At 40.8% G+C, this 17,642-nt stretch overlaps 1 protein-coding gene across 1 annotated transcript in view; it reads right to left on the bottom strand.

Annotated features, from left to right (window-relative positions):
* LGR5 (leucine rich repeat containing G protein-coupled receptor 5) overlaps positions 1 to 17,393 on the bottom strand; it is a 143,415-nt gene extending 126,022 nt beyond the window's left edge. The window contains exon 1 of the mRNA XM_032803814.2: positions 17,111 to 17,393. Coding sequence (XP_032659705.1) covers positions 17,111 to 17,328 — 218 coding nt within the window. The 5' untranslated portion in view covers positions 17,329 to 17,393. The remainder of the gene's footprint in view (positions 1 to 17,110) is intronic.
* Between the last annotated feature and the right edge of the window lie 249 nt (positions 17,394 to 17,642).

Below are 17,642 nucleotides of genomic sequence, written 5' to 3'. Positions count from 1 at the left end.
TTCTAAACTCCACTGTCATAGGCTGTGAAATTTACATGTAAGCACTTATTGTAAGCCCTTATGGTGGGATTTTTAAAAATGGTCAGTGGTGACCTAACTCTGCTCCCAAAGAAATCAGTGGGAGTTTTACTGTTGCCTTCAATAGAAGCTGAGTTAAGCCAAAGTAGCGTGCTTTTGAAAACCCCATCTCCTAGGCTTAAGGGTGTCCAAGGTTATGTCTATGCTGAAATTAAACACCCACGGCTAGTCCGTGTCATCTGACTTGGGCTCATGGGGCTTGGGCTACAAGGTTGTTAAACTGCAGTGTTGATATTCGAGCCTGGGCTAGAGCACAAGCTATGGGATCCCACAAGTAAGTGTGACTTCTACACTGCAATTTTATGCATTGCGAGCCCAAGTCAGCTGACATGGGTCAGTCGCAGGCGTTTAATTGCAGTGTAGACATATTCCAAAGCTCCACATAAACACTTGACTGAATGTAAATGTTCTGAGAGTCAGGTAGTTCCAGTTCAGTGGAATGAGAAGCTCTGCTGGCAAAGATAACCCAAATAGCTCCCGCTCAGAATTTAGCTACCTATCTTAGCTACATGAAACACCATCACTCTCCTTGTGTTGTGCCACGGCAGTTAAAATCAGTGGATGTCCTTGAGCCAAAACAAATGGTAGATTCTATCTTGGTACTTTCAATGGAGAGCCTTTGCTTCTAAATTCTATTCCCCCTTTGGTCTAGCAGGTTCCATATCTGTTTACTTTCAGGACAGGGTTTAAATGCCATTTGGTTTCGCAGGTTTTTGTCTAAGGACACAAAGCCTGATACTCTTGTTGATGGGGACCATACAAGAACCTGCACAGATAGGACAGTGTTAGTGCAAAAGTTGTCTCCAATTCTGGGAATTTTATTTATTTTCATTTAATGTTGAGTAACCAATTTTGTAGAGTTTGTTTTTTAAATGTATGTGCTTCAGAGACAATTGTGATGGGGGCAGTTTTACAAGTCAGAAAATAAATATACAGGTCAGACTTGTCTCTCCCTTGACTCATTTTCTCACCAGGTTAACAGTTCACAATATTTCATGTCTTATCCTTTACATATAATCCACAAACAATACCCCGAAAACCAGAGCCCAATAGGAGCCAGCCACCCTCATTCTACTGCTCTTTCAATCACATGCACCATTATAAAATTTCTGCAGACTAAATTAGGCTAACACCTGTGCAATCCCACTGTGTTAAGCTTATACCCTCAGTGATTCCCATGCAACTCCACTGCCTTGAAAGATGTGCTCAGGTGCAATTGTACTTTAATAAACAATTCCATTGATGGAATGGAATCTGCCTCTCATTCAAGTGTCTCTGTATTGTCTCTGTGAAGGTAACACAAGAAACATGCATTAAAAAACATTTTTGTCACTGTCATCAGTGTATATAAATGAATGCACATAGGCAGCAGGTTTAGGACTAAAATATGACACTGTGTCAACATGGCACATACAGCATATCATACTATTTTTGTAGCTGCTGACCAATAATTATATCTATTTTCATTCTTTATAGAATCCTTCTAGAGAACTATTATTGCTGCAAAGTTAGAGAAAGTATTGTACACAAGTCTTGACAAACCAAGAGTTTATATGTTGCATCTCCATTCCTAGCAAGACAAACGCAGTGAGGAGACAGATTCTACAATCAACAAAGAAACTTACTGTTAAACTTATCAAACTTCTTTTGCAGAATTAATTTCCATATGAAACTACACTCCAAGGGGTTTGCTATCTGTCTCTCTTCCTTCTCAAAGAGCAATCAACATCTTACCCATGCACTTATTTACAGAAGACTAATGTGACCATCATCTTAATGTAAAGTATGCATGTATAGTTCCAAAATATATTGTTCTTTTCAACAAAATTGTTAAAGATGAACATTTGACCTAAAACAAGTGAACATATTTAAAATCTATATGTTTTCTTGAACAATGATCTTATTACAATAAAATTATTATTGGAAACAAAGCAGGTAAGATATTTCTCATTTTCACTGTATACATGAAACCCATCTCATATATATTATAGGTAATTAGTTCAATAAAATTTACGACCATTCACTGAGACTTTTGGGTGGCTCGCTAATAACTGCCAAGCTCTTTAGATCTGATGATGCTTAGAAGGTCTGGTAATTTAAGAGTAGCAACAGGAGTACAACCATTTTCAGGACTACCTGTATCCATTAAATGCTGCTTTCAGTTACCCTGGTAGTAAATCTATTGCTCTGAATTCATGCCTCTGTAAAGGAGAACAGAATTTGGCCCTGTAAATTTCCTGAAACAAAATTAGTTTCCAGTTACATGGCTGCTTTAACATTATTAATTCCAAATGGCTATTGTGTGTTAACCTGATAGTTTGTCTCACAGATTCTGGAATTCTTAGCTTCTCTGGGCAACTCATCTCTAAAAAGATACACCAGAAATAAAAAGGGCCCAAAAAAGGGCTACAAAAATGGAATAGAAAGGCTACCATGTAAGAAGAGACTAAAAAGATCAGGACTGAATAGAAGGTGTGCCAGAGGTCTATAAAACAAATGATAGAGAGAATCTCAGTCGGGCAAGTTTACTCCCTTCTCATATTACTGGAACAAGGGGACACCCCTTAAAATTAAAATCAACAATTTAAAAACTGATAATTTACTCTATGCATAATTAAGCTGTGGAATTCAATGTCACAAGATATTATTTGAGGTCAGTACCTTAGCAGGATTTAAAAAAAGGCTGGACATACATAAGTAATAATAATTTCCACAGTTGCATTAAAATATAGCATGATACAAATTTCTGCTTTAGTGCATAAGCCTACAACTAAATATCCCTTAAATAAACTTCCCCTGAAGCATTTGGTACTGGCAAATATTGGAATGGTATATTGGATTAAATGAACCATTGGTCTGGTCCAGTGTTTCCTATGTTCCCAGGCACAGCAGGCTGCACTTGACAACTTAATTCTGATTTCTCCAAAAATCACTACTTTTCTGTATCCCTCCAGACTTTTTAAAAGATTGACCACAGTTGACCAGAGCTCAGATAGTGAATTGCAGTAGACTGGACAGCCTAATCTCCACTGCAGTCTTCTTTGAATTTACCAAGTTATAAGAGTTTTTGGAATAGTGTTGAATTAGGAACACTAGTGTAGAACCAGGCTACGTCTTCACTACCGGCCGTATTGGCGGGTAGCAATCGATCCCGGAGCGAGCTCCTGTCAACTCCGGAACTCTACCAACGCGAACAGCGGTAGCGGAGTTGACAGGGGGAGCCGCAGATGTCAATCCCGCGCTGTGAGGATGGTAGGTAACTCAATCTAAGATACTTTGACTTCAGCTACGCTATTCACGTAGCTGAAGTTGCGTATCTTAGATCGATTTCCTCCCCTAGTGTAGGCCAGCCCCCAGTCAGTGTTTTGAAGTAGATGTTAAGAAATGTAGTCAGTCAGCCAGCTGGTATCACCGGATATTACCAGGTCTTTGCACCATCTGGGGACTGCATACTTGCAGTCTTAACTCCTGTCTTTCAACTTTGCAGTTATTTAGGTTTTCTGATTTCAAAAGTGACTGTAAATCACGATTTTACATGGTTTGCTTTAAAAAAAATAAATAAATAAAAGAAAATTGTTCAAGGGTCAAGCAACTTCAGAATCTTTCCCCCCCATCTTGCAATTACATTTTCTGTATCTCACAGATTGTGACTTGCCATAGGAAACGATCTTCTGATCTCCATTCTTCATCTCATCTCTTAAAATGGTACCGAAGCTAACTAGACTACATAATGATTTTGGAATAGGGCATTAGAGCATAATATGAGATAGTGGAAGAGTCTTCTAATTCAGATTTGAGGTCTTTAAAGTCTTCCGAAAGACACATAGCCAAATAAATTTAGCACCTTGTCTTGTCAATGCTTGTAAAGGTTTACTTAAACTTGAAAACTCCTTTCTAAGTCTGGAATGATAACTTGCCATGCATAGAAAACTTTTCAGTTTCCCAGCATAACTTTTCCACTGATGGGCCAAATTTGTAAAGGTATTTAAGTGCCCAAAGATGCAGATGGTGCTTACTAAGCACTGCCTAGTGGGATTTTCAAAAGCACCTAGATGTCTAAACCCTTTTGAATGCAGACATCTAAATAGATTTAAAAACCTGACTTGAAGAGTTCTGAAGAAAGAAATATATCCATAAACTTACTTAAAAATTTACCTTTATAAAAGTCATAACGAAAAAGTCAGACACTAAAAAATATATATCTTTCAGGACTTTTGCTCTTTTCTATTTCATAATTTTAATAATTATAACTACAATATAAATATATATGACCATCACTGCAGTTGAAATAATTAGCTCGTCTGTTCTTATACTGAAAGACCTCAGCTGTTGAGATTTCAAGAGTCTTTTATGTCTTAGGCTGTCATGTGGAGGAGATCTCACCATGCATCTGGAGGCTTCATATAGTGCAAGTTGATGGTTGTTTAAATCCTACTTTGAAACTGCCCTTTAAGAAGGAGCAGGGCCAGTGTACTTATGCCACATCAGCTGTCCCTAATGAGCTTTAAAAGAGGGTACTTGGGCCTAGAAAAAAGGAGAGACCCAGAGTCCTCTCAAAGGGGAGTCAGTGACAGCCTGAGAAGTGAAGGTGTAAAAATCCCCTGGGGATTATTGTTCAGGGTGAGCTGAAGAACTGTTGTTTGTTTGACCTCTGCTGAGAAATAGAAGTGCCTAAAAGAATTTGTGGGCATGACAGAGGGGCTTCTGCAGGCTGGGGAGAAGCCATGCCATGTTACATTATGTTTATCAGATATAGCATGCTATCTATGGTCAAGGCTGCTTTGGTGCTGCAGCAGACTAGAAAATCTCTGCAGTAGCTTCAGGTATATTTAACAACTGAGGTTTTTACTGAATATGAAAATAAATATTGTCATATTAAATTCATTTTACTCTGCCCCTGAATTTTTGTACTACTCAGGCCAGCATGGTGTGACACTCTTTCTCCATCTGGTGGTGGCTAGGGCACATAGAGGTTGATGAGCACACTACAGCCTTGGGTGAAAGAGCTAGGTCTTTTTGCTCAGGAAGTAGAGGTTCATGCATTACAATCCATTGGTATATATTTTTGGACTGACAATATACAACTGCATCCAGAAAATTAACAGGGGAAGCTGGAGTTTTGGCAGCTGGGCAGAAAACGTTTGGGACTTTCATCAGCTGAAAAGGCTTTGGACACATTTTGGGATAAACATATTAACTGGATGGTTCTGTTCAAAAGATAAATGTACACTGCCAGGTCTGTAGTAGGAGGAGTACTGGGTGCACCTGGTTAACAGGTACAGTACTTTTATGGGGATGGGTGTGACAGAAACCCCAAAATAAACAACAGTGTATGGAGACCCCAGCTTAACAAGCTTTCCTCTGAGTTTTTGATGGCATTATGTCTTGCAAAAGCCTCCAAGGAACGAGTGGTTCTCCACTGCCCTTTGAACAGTGTACCCTCTCCTCCCCAGGGCTGCTAAGCCTACACGAGGGCATAGTTGATACTTTGGCCCAGATTCTGGCTCCTGTGTGCCATTCCTGTGGTATAAAGGGGTCATAAAGAGGTTGGAATGATGCTCCCTCCCTCCTGAATGGCTAGAGTGTGCTCTGCTTGATGGTTCTGAGCAGTGGAACAGGCCAAAGTCAGCCATGGGGAGGTCCATTGACTGCTCTGACTTAGGAGCTGTGCTGGCTTGTGAAGCAGCCCAGAATCTGGGAGTTTCAAATGGCTAAAAGCCACCTTTGCTCTCCTGATGCCTAGCTTGCATGTTAGGCACTGCACAGAATCTGGCCCCCATGTTCCTTAGGAAATTGTTGTTTTTGATTGTGTATCTTTTAACTTACTTGCACATATGTTTTTTTCATGCCAATTTCCCTTCCTCCAAAGTGTTCTTTGGCAATTTCACAATCTCATACCAATTTCAGAATATAAAGCAGTTTCATTTAAGACCTCACAGATGGTTATCTCAAAATCAGTGCATTGTCAGTGCATGTCTATCCTGAATTGAATTCTGTTATTTTTCACTTTCAAACTAAAATATTATGTCACTGCAGCTTAGCGCATCCCTGGTCCTTACAGTTTTTGACAACATAATTCAATACTATCAGATCCATATTGCTGGGAAAGAGGTTTTTCCTTTACGAGCCCTCATTATTATTCTCTTGTGTTTTCCACATATAACAGATACCTCATTTATCAAAATATTAGTCACATGACAATACAAAGACTGTTTACTTTAATTGGTTTAATCTATATTAACTTATGTTTTGTACACATGCCTTAATGCCCTCTTTTAAAAACTCTGAACACTTTTAATGCAGGAGCTGTATATTCTGAGATAATCAAAACTGTTAAATAATATTCATTATAATTACTGTCATCGTGTAATTAAGCAATTACTCATTCACCAGATCTGTTTGTGTACTCAGCAGATGGTGTTGTCTGGATAAAGAATGAATCATTTCCCCAAGAACAGGCACACAATGGCCCAACAACAAGCTCTGCAATGAAACTAATTGTGATGTATCAGGAGTCTGACCCTCCATGAATAAAGTCAATGGAGTTTTGTTCTTCATTTCACTGGAAGCTAAATTGGCTCTTAATCAGTTACCATACTTTTATCAGAACAGATTAAACTAACAGTATGTTGAGAGCATGAAGTGTTTTACTATCTGTTATGTTTTTCATATAGGGATATGACATTGTGCATAATACCATCCAGTGAATCTCAATCTTACAAAATCCTTGTGAAATCTGATGCTTTTGTAGCATTACTCTATGGCCAGACATCCAGAAACACAGAACAACATGACTGTAAGATGAGATATTACATCGATCAACAATAAATGGAGAAAACAGATTACATCTAACTCCAAGTTTACATGGATTTGACACAGATTGTCTATAGACTGCCACGGAAGGCAAGACAACTGAGCCACTAATGTGAGAAGAAATGTGACTCTGATAATTCTATTGGACTCAGTACATCAGTTTATGATGCTATGTATCGTGCACCTATCACAATGGCATTTCAGTGTCATCCATAAAAACCCGCTGAATTTTTCGTTAACACAATCAAGAAAAAGTCACCACCAAAAACAAAACAAAGTCCCATCTGCCTCTACTTAACTGATAATCTGCATAGATAGCCACAAACATTTGTGTTGATACAGCACAACAGTTTTATGGCAGAAGCCTGCATCCTGACACAAATAGCTTGAGGAGAGAAGACTGATACTTGGCTGTATGTTTAAGATCTTCTCAAGAACAAATCTGACTTTTGGATTGCCCCAGAAAAACATACATTCTGCACAGGAATAACAGATAAGTAGCTTGCTCCCTCTTTAATGGCACATTTTACTCTATAAAGCAGCAGACATTACTAACGTCATTTTTTATATTGTGTTTTAAAGCTTTTCTGTCATTCAATATTCCAGGGCTATACATAGACTGTAATAATTGTTGTGAGCTTTTTTTTGTCTTTGTGTTTTAGCAATACCAATTTTGCACAACAAAGTTCGTTCCTTTGTTCTATGCTTATACTAAAGGAACAAAGTCTGACCTGGTGTAACTCCACTGAATTCCATGGAGGCCACATCCCTCAGTCACTGGATCTGTACCCCTCCATTAGTCTGCTCCCAAATCCTCCTTCTGCTGCAGCTGATTCAGGGCTAGTGCAATAGGTGCCACCACAATGCATTAGGGGTCTGACGTCACAAGCAGGACGAGGGTGGTCAGACCTAGTGGTCAGAGCAGGAGTTCAGAGTCAGGCCAAGTCTAAGGCAGGCCAGAGAGTGAACTGAGAGTCGGGTGTCAATCAAGTTATCAGGAGATGAGGGCTGTGCACCAGGTTACAGACAGCAATTGAATAGCAAAGTCAAGGATAAACCAGGATCAGAAGCCAGAGTCTAGAATCTCTCACAAGTAGGATCTGAAGCAGAGGAAAGTTATTGCTCAGACAGTGTCCCTTCATGGCTTCCTGGTTTAAGGACTGATATTGGCCAATCAGCAGGTTGTGAGGTGCTGCCACTCAGGTCCTGCTGGGTGATATTTCTGGCCTATCTCCATGCCCCTCCCACTCCCGAAATGCTCCCTGGACCAAGAGCTGAAGGGAGGGAGGTGTAAGAGCTAGCTATGCTGATTCTAAATCCATTGGCTACTTGCAGATGGTTTTGAACTCCTTTGCAGTGCCTGAATAAACACAAAGGGAGCAGAGACAGGTGGTGTCTCAGACTACTCCAATGCTTGTTAAGGGATTAAATAGTAGGGGCCAAAGTTTAGACCCTGATTCCTCCATAATGCGGAACTATTTCATTGCCCGCTTGCTTGCAGAAGTTACACAAATCCTGATGAAGAAGATTCCCTTCTGAGATGGCTTTATAATGGATGTAAGTGGAAGCCAGTCCCTAGAGGTGACATTCAGAGAGGTGCTACAGATGCTCAGTGTCCCCTTACTGCTTTCTCTGACAATCAGCCAGGTGGGATTTCAGAGGGGTCATCAGGCTAAGAAAGGATCTCTTGGTTACCAGCTTACAGCAGAACTAAGAATGGTCCTCCCAGGCAAACATGGGAGAAGGGCGAGAGAGAGAGAGAGAGAGAGAGAGTGAAGGAGGGTGGGGGAAATCAATAGGAAGATTTAGAGGCAATTATACTCACCCACTGACACAGAGTGTTGGCCCACCATTTGTTACTCTGAGTTGCAATTTAAGAGTGGTGAGACTACTAGCTTTCAGTATGACCTTTTTATTTTCAAGTGGTGTATAGCTAGGAGATTGAAATTTTTTCTTTCCAATATGGAACACAGTGCTGTGATATTTGCCTTTGTCATCTCACGATTAGATTACCACAACAGACTATATCAGGGGCTTCTTCTTAAATTCATTTGGAAGCTGACACAGAAGGTGGCAAGTCACTTCTTAAATGGTTATCTAACTGCGTGTATATTATACCAGTACTCTGTGATCTGTATTGGTTACCTGTTCATCTCTGGGTGGAGTGCCAGGTGTTAGTTTTGACCTACAAAGCTCTAGCTGGCCTGGGACCTGACTGCTTGAGAGATTGCCCCTCTCTCTGTGCCAGACGGTCACTGCTACAATCAGTGGATGTGCTCAAGCTGAAGCTTTCTTAATATAAAAGGAAAGGGGGTTGTGACAGGGCATTCTCTATGAGAGTCCCATTGCTTTGGAACTCGCTCCCTGCTCTCTGGTCCAAAATCATCCAGGTTTGTTGCCATTCTTTTTATTGGGCTTTCAGGAAGGGAGGTGTTGCTTGAGGTGGTATTTAGGGAACGTGGTATATTTTTCCTTATTTTTTTTATTTGCTGGGAGAGCTAATTAGCTACTGTCACATGTGGAAGTTGTTGCTGGTTTGTCTTTCTTTGGTTGAGTTTTAAAATAATTGTCAAGGAAAAACAGACTAGGATAGGTGTCTTTTGTCTGTGGTTATCATCTCGATTCATAAATAATGTTAGGCCCCTTTGACAAAGGGGGCATTTATTTCTATTCTAAACCCTATAGGCCTTATCCTCCTACTGCCTGCTTAGTGGAATTGCACAGAGGTTACTCCTGCCTTGTATGTAAACTGGACAGAACATTTAATGTAAGGCTTTATCCAGTGAGATGTTAATCCTCTAAGAGAGGATAAGAATGTTTTGAAGATGTCCCTTCGTTCTGAAGGAGCCAGTGCATTTCTTCTATAGCTGAAGACTATGATTAGTGAATTTGATAGGCCAAAAACATTGCACCAAATTCTGGTCTCAGTTACGTTACTCAGAGCCAAAGGAGCAATTCCATATTTGCAATAATGTAGCTGAGAAGAATCTGACCCACTGAAAGGAACAACCAACCTTAAATTGTATGTAAATAATCTGTAAAGAATTCAGAAAGCAGTGCATGTGAATGAAGAATTCTTTTTGGCGAATAGACAAGTAAAAAAGAAAGCATTTTGGCTGCAAAATTGGGTAGCGGTTTTAAGCATTTGAAAGACAAATGACATTGGAGAAAAGACTGGGTTAACAAGGGAACACTTGAAGAAAGTCTAATCTTAGTTGGCATGCTGACTAGGAAGGTCAGCCCAGTGCACGCGTTCTCAGCTGGAGTTGGGCTCCCTCTGCCAGGCCAATTGTCCTCTGCACTTCAGATACCAAACTAAACTGAAGGTGCCTTCACCCTGCCAGCTCCTTATATTCTAGCAGCTTAAAGAGAGTTTCCTTTTTCCTGTCAATTTATGTATAATTTCCTTACGCTACAAAGAAGGGAGGTTGTGTGTGTGAGTGCCTTTTTTTTTTCCTCTCTCTGAATAGCACAAGGCTCTTTAGAAAGCAGTGTAAAGACTCATTCTTTAATACGGTGTTCCCAGCCAGTAAGAGTGACAGTCAGTCACTTTTTAAAAGAAGCTTTAATTTGTATTTTGTTGATTTTCATACTCATCCTTCTGTAAACATGAAGAATGCAATTATGATCTACCGGTTTATATTTTAAAACTAAAAATATTCCTATTAGGACATATAAAACATTTGTGATTTAAAATATACCGTGAAAAATTCCAATTTGTACATGCTTCTAATTTTTATATATATATATTCTTAGCATACAGCTTAGATCTGACGCAGATTTACAGTGAGGATATCGGGATGTCATTCGGACTGGAGAAGTGTGGCTGGATGGTAGTGAAGAGAGGGAAGGTAGTCAAGACTGATGGGGTGGAACTACCAGCGGGCCACATAGCAGACATACAGACCAGCTACAAGTACCTTGGCGTCCCCACAGTCACATGGAAACCACGATGAGGAGGAAGGAAACAGCAACAGCCAAGTATCACCAAAGGATAAGAAGGTCTGAAGAGCCAGCTCAGTGGGAAGAACAAGATCACGCCATCAACAGATACGCCTCGGTCATCAGATACCCTGCCGTATAGTGAGCTGCCAAAGGAGGACATGGAGCTGCCGATGTGAAGACCTGGAAGCTCCTCACAATGCACGGGTTTCCACCCAAGTCCAACCCACCGAGACTGTTATACCAGCCGAAAGAAGGCGGCGGGGCTTGGTGAGTGTCAAAGCCATGTCCGGAGAAACCCGGAACATCAGGAGTAACATCAGTAAGATGCCCCCAAAGATGGCTGCTGAGAGAATGCTGAGGCAGAGCAGACATGGAGAAAGACCAAGCAGAAGAAGTGCCATGGCAAGACAAGACCCTGCATGGGATGTACATCGACAGATAGCTGAGGTGGCTGACCTTGGGGAAATCCTACCAGTGGCTGGAAAGGGCTGGACTAAAAGACAGCACTGAGGCACTGATCATAGCAGCACAGGAACAGGCACTGAGCACCAGATCCATTGAAGCGGGGGTCTACCACATTAAGAGGACCAAGGTGCAGACTGTGCAGAGAGGCCTCAGAGACAGTCCAACACATAGTGGCAGATGTAAGATGCAGGCAGGAACAGCATACACTGAACGGACAACCAAGTGGCTAGCAATGTGTTACAGGAACATCTCACAGCGTATGGGCTAGACCCTCCAAGACCAGATGGGAGATTCCACAGAAGGTTGTGGAGAATAGCAGGGCTGATTCTGTGGGACTTCTAGATCCAGACGGAAGGCAGGTACTGCCAATCAACCAGCCATCGTGGTAATAGACAGGAGCAGAAGACAGCGGTGTGATAGATATAGCAGTGCAAGTGACAGCAACATCAGGAAGAAGGAATATGAGAAGCTGGAGAAGTACCAGGGCTGAAAGAGGAACTAGAGAGGATGGGGAAAGTGAAGGCCAAGTAGGTGCCAGTGGTGGTAGGAGCACTCGGGGCTGTGACTCCTAAGCTGGGTGAGTGGCTCCAACAGATCCAGGACAACATCAGAGCTCTCTGTCAGAAGGAGTGCAGTGCTAGGAACAGCTAAGATACTGTGCAGAACCCTCAAATCCCAGGCCTCTGGTAGAGACCAAAGGTTGAGGAAGCACATACCACCCATAGGGTGAGAAGGGAATTTTTTTACTACACACACCACACACACACACACACACACACACACACACACACACACACACACACACAACACACACACACAACACACACACACACACACACACACCAACACACCACACCACACCACAACAACACACAGTATCACCAGGAGCAAAATTTACATAGGGGAAAAGAATTTGAACAATTTTCTTTTCAGAGTAGGTTTTTAGGGCTAGATTCTAATCCTGATTTCAGTGCTGTAAATCCAGAGTAACTCCAGAATCTGGTCCTCAGTCTATTGAAACAGTGAAATTATGTTAGCCACCTTTCCAATGATCAGTTTAAATCATATAGTAGCCATTTATGTTATTTCAGCTAGAGGACAGCAAGAATTGTTTAGAGTGTTTGAAATCTGTAAACAAAGTATTTCCTAAAAATAAGGCAGGTATTTTACTAGCCATGCCACACCTGCACATTGTCAATTGATCTAGAGGTTGCAAGAAGACTTATAAAGGCTTGCTCTTGCCTGAGACACTACTCTGCTATTTGATCTCCTTGTTAAACTGAAATCACTTCCAGGATATCTCAGACCATGAGGCACACAGGACTGAGTTTGTATCATAGGGTGGAGAAAAGATAAACAGAAAAATGTGTAAGCTTATTCAAAGATTGTAGTGGGAGGAGGGGGTTTTAGGTATTCTTGCCGTAAATATTACTGTAGCTCTTTTCTTGTAAATGTCTCAGCAGTTCACTTTGTTTCTGGGAACAGAATTCTACTACTTTTTAAAATAGTGAAATCTTTAACTTTCAAATATTCTAATTCAGTCCTTGAAAATTTTCCATGTGCTTAATAGCACATATTGAATATATTGTTGTGGAAAAATGAAAGAAGGAGATGAGAATTTGTTTAAATGAGACTATGTTGTAACCATTGAAAAGATTTTGTGATCTGTTTTTCATATATTTTACCAGCACAAATAAATGTTATCTTCTTAATTTCAAAATTAGTTTGCCTTAACATCAGATGGCACTTCTTTGAAACACTATGCAAATCAAACTTCTAATTGACATATGCCTAAACAAATTTATAATTTACTCACAGTTCAATCTTTATTTATGCAAATAAAACTCAACATAAATGAATGTATGAAGCAAATCATAAAGGAACAAAACAACCAAATCATACTATCTAAAATACAAAATTATTAAAACAGTAAAAGGCCTGTGCCTGCATTTCTCTTGCACTCACACCTCTCCACTGAATTAATTGAGAGTTCAGGTGTGCAAGAAATGCAGGATTTGTGCTGGTTGGGTAGAATTGCTATTTCTAATAATTTAATCTATAAGAAGTTGCCTGTTCTTGGTAATCTAAAATCACATAAGTTTAAAAAGCAGCTCTTCAGTCAGCATATTAATAAAACAATTCTTAAACTTTGAAGTTGGCCAGATTTTATTTTTTAGAATATCAGTTATTTTGGAGATGATGGGTGGTTGTATGATTGAAACATAGAACTGAGAATCAGGAGTTCTGGCTTCAGTTCCCAGCTCTTTCACAAACTTTCACCGTGATGTTGGGCAAACCACTTTCTGCCTCGGTTTTCCTTTTCATCATAAAAATTCAGGATAATACTTCACTAGCTCCCAGTATTGGAATGAGGCTTAATGGGAGTTCCACGTGAGAGGGACTTACAGATCCCGGCTCTTAAGTGTTCACTGTAGTACACTGATAAGAAAGTGACATACTGTATTCTTAACTTGCAACTGAAGTCCCTATGCTGCCCTCTATCAACATATGGAATTCACATTAATGTCAATAGGAATTGTGTACATGCATTAGCAGATTATGTGGGCTTAAGTAAGAAAAATAGAAATTGAACTTAAAAAAAAAAATCACATAGCATGTAATAGCAAATATACAACTTTGAACAACAACAAAAAATTCTTTTTATAAGAGAGGGGAGAATTGCTATTTAAGTGGGAAATGCTGAATTTTCTACCTGGGTCCTTCCGTAGATTTCATTGGCTATACGGCCATAGCACAGTGTGCTCTGACTTCAGTCACTACAATAGATCATGATAAACTAACTCATCTCCTGTATCTCAAAATACAAAGCTCAGGATACCTGAACAACCTTTTTCTGGTCATTTTTAATTTCCATTTTCCAATTTCTGATTCTCATCAGGAAGCCACTATCTCTTCTCTCTTTTTCTCTATCAGGAAAACTATTCAGATAAGATATGAGAGGGTGGTAATATGACAAAATAAGAACTTACAGTAGATAGTACTCCTGATTATGTCTATTACCAGGTCAAAGAGGTACAGGAAAGGGTCTAATAATAACACAGGTTTCACAGGAGGGGGAGTTAGTGTAAGGGTTTGGACTCAAGCAATCAGCCTGTTTTGGGAGAAGAATTATTGTAATTAGTGAGAGTAAACATCTGTTTTTCAGCAAAAGAACTATGAAACATAAAATCTGGCTGGCAACTACCAAATGAAAAACACTTTCGCAGCAAACACACGTTTTAAAATTTGTCATTGCTTATCCACCTAAAGAAAATGAGACATGACAATTCTTTGTTTGCACAGGGCCGGAGGTACTCCACTGCATAATTAGACAATGTTTTATCAATCAAATAATGATAGTCCTGAACAAATGATAAGGAATAGTGTCACATTCTCATTAATGACTTTCTACAGGACAACTGGAATAATGCATATAGATTGTCTTGGTCCTTTAAAATTCCTCCTTTCCTGCAGTGGATTTTCTACTCTTCAGGATGTATTCTATTAAATAACAGTGGATTCATGAAAAAAAATCTTAACAGAGCCTTTCTGCAAGACATGAGGAATTTTAGAGGGCCAGAACTGCATAAAGGGTAGCACCATTCTTCAAGAAACAGATCAGTAGAAGGATGTTTCTTTTGAACAGCAGCAGTCCACAGTACCAGCATCATGCTCAGCTATATTTTCCTTTTTCACAAATGAGTTAAGAAACAGGCCCTCAAGAAATGGGACACTTTCCAGTTTTAGCATTTATCCCATCAAGTTAAGTATTTTATTTCTGTCTTTACTACATTCAGAATAGTTACTCCAATTATGACTCTTCAAAGCACACAGTAAGCATCAAAAGCTGTTTCTCTCTTATACTTCGAGCCCCAGCCTGCTCCTTTTGAAGTCAATGGCAAAATTCCCATTTGGCTTCAAGACTATACCCTTATTCAATATTATATTGTGTATGTGAAAAGTTCTGTTTTATTATAGAGTATAAACTATCATTCATTAACAACTATCCTTGTTTCTTAGAGTAAGTTTAGACTTTTTCAGAGTGAATTGCCATATTTTAAGTAGTATAATAAACTAAAATGAAATGATCATAATAAGTAATGATCTTAATAAATAAGAATCTTTACACAAGGCAACTTAACTGACGTAGTGAGCAACAGTCTAATAGTAGCCTCAGCTGGTAGAAATAGTAATATTCATATTTTCTAATTATTTCAATGTCAGAGCAATTTTAAAAACTTGTGTATTCCTGTCAAGTTACATTTAGGAAACACAATAATTGAACAAAATCTGTTTGATTATTACTTGAGAATATATCACCAAATTTAAATTATAGGCATAGCTCCGAACAACATACATTTAATACGCATATTCTTCTTTTCAAATAAACAATTGTTTCTTTTATCAAAGCTATTTTCATTCAATTTAGCTCCTTCTCAATATATGTTTAGTACTTAGAGTTTATTGTTCACACAGCAGCTCTACCTTTTTTGTGTTACCAAGTTTCATGACCATAGGTGAAGGGGAAAATGAATTCAGAATGGTTTTTTTCCCCCCACTTGAAATTTGGATTGGTAATCCCATCAAAGCATCTTTATGGTAACTGTTGCAACAAGTATGTCAACAGAAAAAAAAAAAAAGCATGGATAAACACATTAAGCATCAGATATACTGCATCCAGATGCAGAGAACTTGGACTCCTCTGCAAAAGTGCACATAATCAGAAATAAAGACAATTTATAGTGTCAGTAAAATTAGTGCCTTGTACTAATAGTTTCAAAACAAAAACCACGAGAAGCAAATCAGTGACACACACACACAAAAGAAAAAAAAAAAGAAAAATATATGGTTTTTTCTTTCACAATTTTCACTTGTACCAACTCCTATCGTCAAACCCAATACAACTCAACACATACAACCGAAAGTGTACAGTCTTTGAATTAACTGCAAGCAATTCAATAGAGACTCAGCTGAAGTGTTCAAATCGCGAGTCTCTCTGTCATAAGAAAGACCAGGCTAGAGGGTCTGACATAAAGTAACTATTATCTGACATATGAACAGCTCTTGTACTTCCAACCACCTGTTTCAGCATGGGGCTAGTTTGGTCAGGAACACGTTTAAATTACTGTTTTCTCCGCATGTTCTGGATGACGGATTTACTTGTTCTGAATGACAAAAAGCAGCAGCGCTGTATTTGAATGTTAGCGCTGCATTTTACCCGCTCTCGCTTCTTTATTCTATTCACTTTCAAACCCCTAGACAGATCAGTTAAAGATTAAATCAGCAGCAGTTCAAAGCCTTGTCCCGGGAAGCAAAGGTAAAGATAACGTACGTGTAGCTCTAATCCAGGTTTTGCTGTCGCCTCACTTTTAATTACCCAATAAATGGCTCATCATACAGCAATCCTGTAAATATATCAGCCCGTCTGGTCTGGGTAACGCTAGGGCAGCCCGACGTCTCTAAACGCTTTATAACCAATTTCTTGATTAAAAGGCGATTAGGCACTTACTGAAGTGGTGGATGTAGAACTGGATTGAAACTAGTCAGCCCTTGAGCAAGATAGTGATAGGGAGTATTTCCTATGCAGGCGGCTGTCATCTGGGGTTAGCGCAGAGAGAGCAGGCACATCTGGCCTTTCACAGCGCTCTCCCTTCGGCGCAGCTGGAGCGGAGCCCGCGCTCGGCAGTCTCTTCAGGTGCACGATCGGCCTCCACCTCGCGGGCAACTCCCGGGTGGTGCCTCGCTCCCTACCCTTGCAGCCAGGGGCCTAGTACCAGCAGCCGGTCCCCACCCCCCACTCCCCACTTACAGGTAGGAGGTGAAGAGGCTGAGGTTGGTGGGCACCGCTGTGAGCCCCCGGTCGGAGCAGTCCGCCCTGAGGAGCATCCCGTCCTGCTCACACTGGCACAGGGCGGGGCACCCCCTCTGCCGCCTCCCGGCGGGGCTCGCCAAGCCCCCGCTGCTAGCCCCAGGCAGCCCGAGGAAGCAGAGCAGGAGCAGCGCGCTGGCCGGGCAGGAGGTGTCCATGGTGCCAGCGGGCGCTGGTAGCCGCGGGGCTCTGCACTGCTGTCCTGTAGGGCGCTGTTTTCACACCCCCCCTCGCCCCGGCTCAGCCGGAGCCTGGGAAAGAAGCTGCCGCAGCCCCAGCTGCTGATGCTGCAAAGAAGCTGCCCGCCCTGGCGCAGGGAGCTGCTGCTGCTGCTGCTGCTCCTCTTGCAGCCGGAGCCTGGCCTGGAGCGCGAACTGCTGGAGCCGGAGCTGGAGCCCGAGCTGCCGCCGGCGCGCTGCGCTCTGGAGCAGCATCTCAGTTTACAGGCCGTTTTAAAGAGCCGCAGCCTGCC

This window comes from Chelonoidis abingdonii, chromosome 1, assembly GCF_003597395.2.
Source record: "Chelonoidis abingdonii isolate Lonesome George chromosome 1, CheloAbing_2.0, whole genome shotgun sequence".
NCBI classification, from domain to species: Eukaryota; Metazoa; Chordata; order Testudines; family Testudinidae; genus Chelonoidis; species Chelonoidis abingdonii.
Note: the sequence above shows the minus strand (reverse complement) of the source record. Positions and strands in the feature narration are given on the sequence as shown.